Source organism: Anarrhichthys ocellatus, unplaced genomic scaffold (assembly GCF_004355925.1).
Source record: "Anarrhichthys ocellatus isolate YVR2014 unplaced genomic scaffold, GSC_Weel_1.0 scaffold3177, whole genome shotgun sequence".
In the NCBI taxonomy this organism is placed as follows: Eukaryota; Metazoa; Chordata; class Actinopteri; order Perciformes; family Anarhichadidae; genus Anarrhichthys; species Anarrhichthys ocellatus.
Genome location: NW_022283151.1, coordinates 3,625 through 6,135, shown reverse-complemented (window position 1 = coordinate 6,135; position 2,511 = coordinate 3,625). Strand labels below are relative to the sequence as shown.

The 2,511-nt window shown below is 39.6% G+C and overlaps 1 protein-coding gene across 1 annotated transcript in view; it reads right to left on the bottom strand.

The window, feature by feature from the left end:
- Window positions 1–45: 45 nt before the first annotated feature.
- The window catches only part of LOC116378796 (annexin A2-A-like), a gene marked incomplete at its 5' end in the record, with an annotated part of 5,895 nt that continues 3,429 nt past the window's right edge, over window positions 46–2,511 (bottom strand). Inside the window, 6 exons of the mRNA XM_031840707.1 lie at window positions 46–249; window positions 491–550; window positions 921–1,000; window positions 1,199–1,289; window positions 1,614–1,727; window positions 1,834–1,928. Coding sequence (XP_031696567.1) covers window positions 67–249; window positions 491–550; window positions 921–1,000; window positions 1,199–1,289; window positions 1,614–1,727; window positions 1,834–1,928 — 623 coding nt within the window. The remainder of the gene's footprint in view (window positions 250–490; window positions 551–920; window positions 1,001–1,198; window positions 1,290–1,613; window positions 1,728–1,833; window positions 1,929–2,511) is intronic.

Sequence of the window (2,511 nt, the reverse complement as noted above, 5' to 3'; positions counted from 1 at the left end):
TTATACATAAAGAACGTTGGTGTTATACATAAAGAACGTTGGTGTTAAACATAAAGAACGTTGGTGTTATACATAAAATGAATATGAAATATGGTGATGGTAGAATCCGGTGAATCTGTGTCTAAATGTGCTGTGGTGTTGTAGGTGTAGTTCACCTTTCTGCAGGTGAGGGATGCTCCCCTGAGCCATGATGGAGATCCAGGTGTTCACGTCGGTTCCCTTCCTGTTCACCCCGGCTTCATACAGAGACTGAGAGGTTCACACATAACAAAAAGATCACGGTCAAAATCGCTCCACGGTACTGAGGTTCAAAGGAATAGTGAAGCGTTTCCGATCACTTGTGCTTTATTGATTGATGGATTGCTCATTTAATATAATTGATTGATTACTGAGTGTCTACATGAGAAAAGCTTGACAGCATTGTGGCATTTGGGGCTTTTTATAAAATGTCTTCTACTATCTTTTGGGAGTTATATCCAGGTCGACTCACTCTGGCGTCCTCGTCAATCTTCTCATAGTCCACCACATTAGAGGGTTCATCTCTCTTTGTCTGTAAATCAAGAAAACATCACGTCACTGTTGAAAATGTTGAAACTTCAGTAGAACTGTTTGTTAGAGCTGCAGTTGTTGTCATTGTTCTCAGAGACAAATAAAATAACATTTAAAATGGTTCAGAACGATGAAATCAAGTTATTATAGTACCATATATATACAAATACATGCTAATACCACACTGTAAAAACACTATTACAGTAAAAGTACTAATACCAGGTATTAAGAAATCAGTATCAGAGTATTTTACATTCTCTTCTGTGTCAAATGTTTGATGCATTGAGAAGCGTTTACAGAACTCATCCAATCAAATGAGCCTTAAACACAGATAATGGAAGACGACGAGTGACCATTAGCATCTGAACTACCTGAACCAGCGCCAGCAGCAGTTTAGCGAAGTCTCCCGATGTGTCTCCTGCTACGTCTTTGTCCACCTCCTTCTTAAACACTGCAGAGACAAATAAAGAGATATGACCATTAGCTAATGTTAGCCTTAGACCAACTAGCTTTGTATGTAGCTGATGATACAACTTAGCTAAAAAACACAGAGTTTTGCTGATGTTTTGTCATTTTCTTCCGGCTGCTAATTAACCACTTTAATTCTTAACTTCTTCATTTCAGATGTACTGGTTCTGTCCAAACGTACTCTCTTTGTAAACCTCCTTGATCTCCTCCAGTTCTTTGTTGTTTCTGGAGCAGACGATCTCGATCAGGGTTTCCTCATCCGTCCCCAGTCCCTGGAACCACAACCAGCAGCTCAGATCAAAGCTCTTTTAGAGACATCTGATTGGTCAAAGAAAACCGGCCCCTGAGAATCTGATTATTAAATACTGATGTATCAAAGTAGATTAGCATCTGTAGGATTCTACTGTTAGCTACCTTCAAATGCTTTCAAACTTTCTATACAGCTAACTCATTCAGTGCATCATGTTTGACTTTTAATGTAATATTTGGAAGATAGAGATGAAACCATGTGTGTTTTACTGTAGTAAAGTACTGAGTACTGTCCTCCTGTACTTGTGTACTCTTGTACTCGTATACTGAGTTCTGCTGACTCTGACCTTCATGGAGGCTTTGAGCTCAGAGGCGTCGTACTGAGCGGTGGTCTTCATCAGACCCAACATTAGAGCCTCTAGAGGACCGGACAGCGCCCCCTTCAGGGCCGTCATCAGATCCTGAAACCGGGACACACGAACGTCTTTGTAACCACGAAATGACACTAAAGCAGAAAGAAGCAGCAGGTGTGTCTTCATGTTCTGATTCAGGCAGAAAGGTTCGAACCTTCTTGGCGATGCGTTCGTACTCAAAGGCGATCTCTCTCCGCTGCTCTCCGCTGCGTCGGGTCAGGATGTCGATGACGGTCTGTTCGTCTACTCCTGCACAACCAGGATTCATGTTTTTAGGTTTAACTTCAAAAGAGGTGGGTTTAATACATTTCATCATTGGTCCAACACATTCAAGCTAATAATGGAAACTATTAATATCCATCACGTGTATGTTGACTTTTACTGACTGAATGTACATGTTGCTGCTCATATTTAACTTGCTCCTACTTCACTGAAGTAAAGGATCTGAATCCTTCAAGAAGATCATCACTTTATGAGAATCACCTGACTTCCAGATTTATGAGATCTTTGTTCATTGATCTCAGATAAAAAATATAAATATGAATATAGAATATTAATGAAACATGCATTAAGGCCGAAAGGGGCCATTTGACCAAGGAACCAGTTCAACCCTTAACAGAAGGACCTTTATTATCACTAGTCCACTGTGATAATATAGTTTCTAGCAGATAAAGAAAGAATGGTAAATAACCTTTTAATGGCTGCAGCAGTCTTTGGAATTGACAACATCACGGGTTAAGATACATATTTTACATTGAGATAGGGAGGAGAAAGTGAGGGGTTAAAAGAAGGCCTGTGTTCATATATATATATATATATATATATATATATA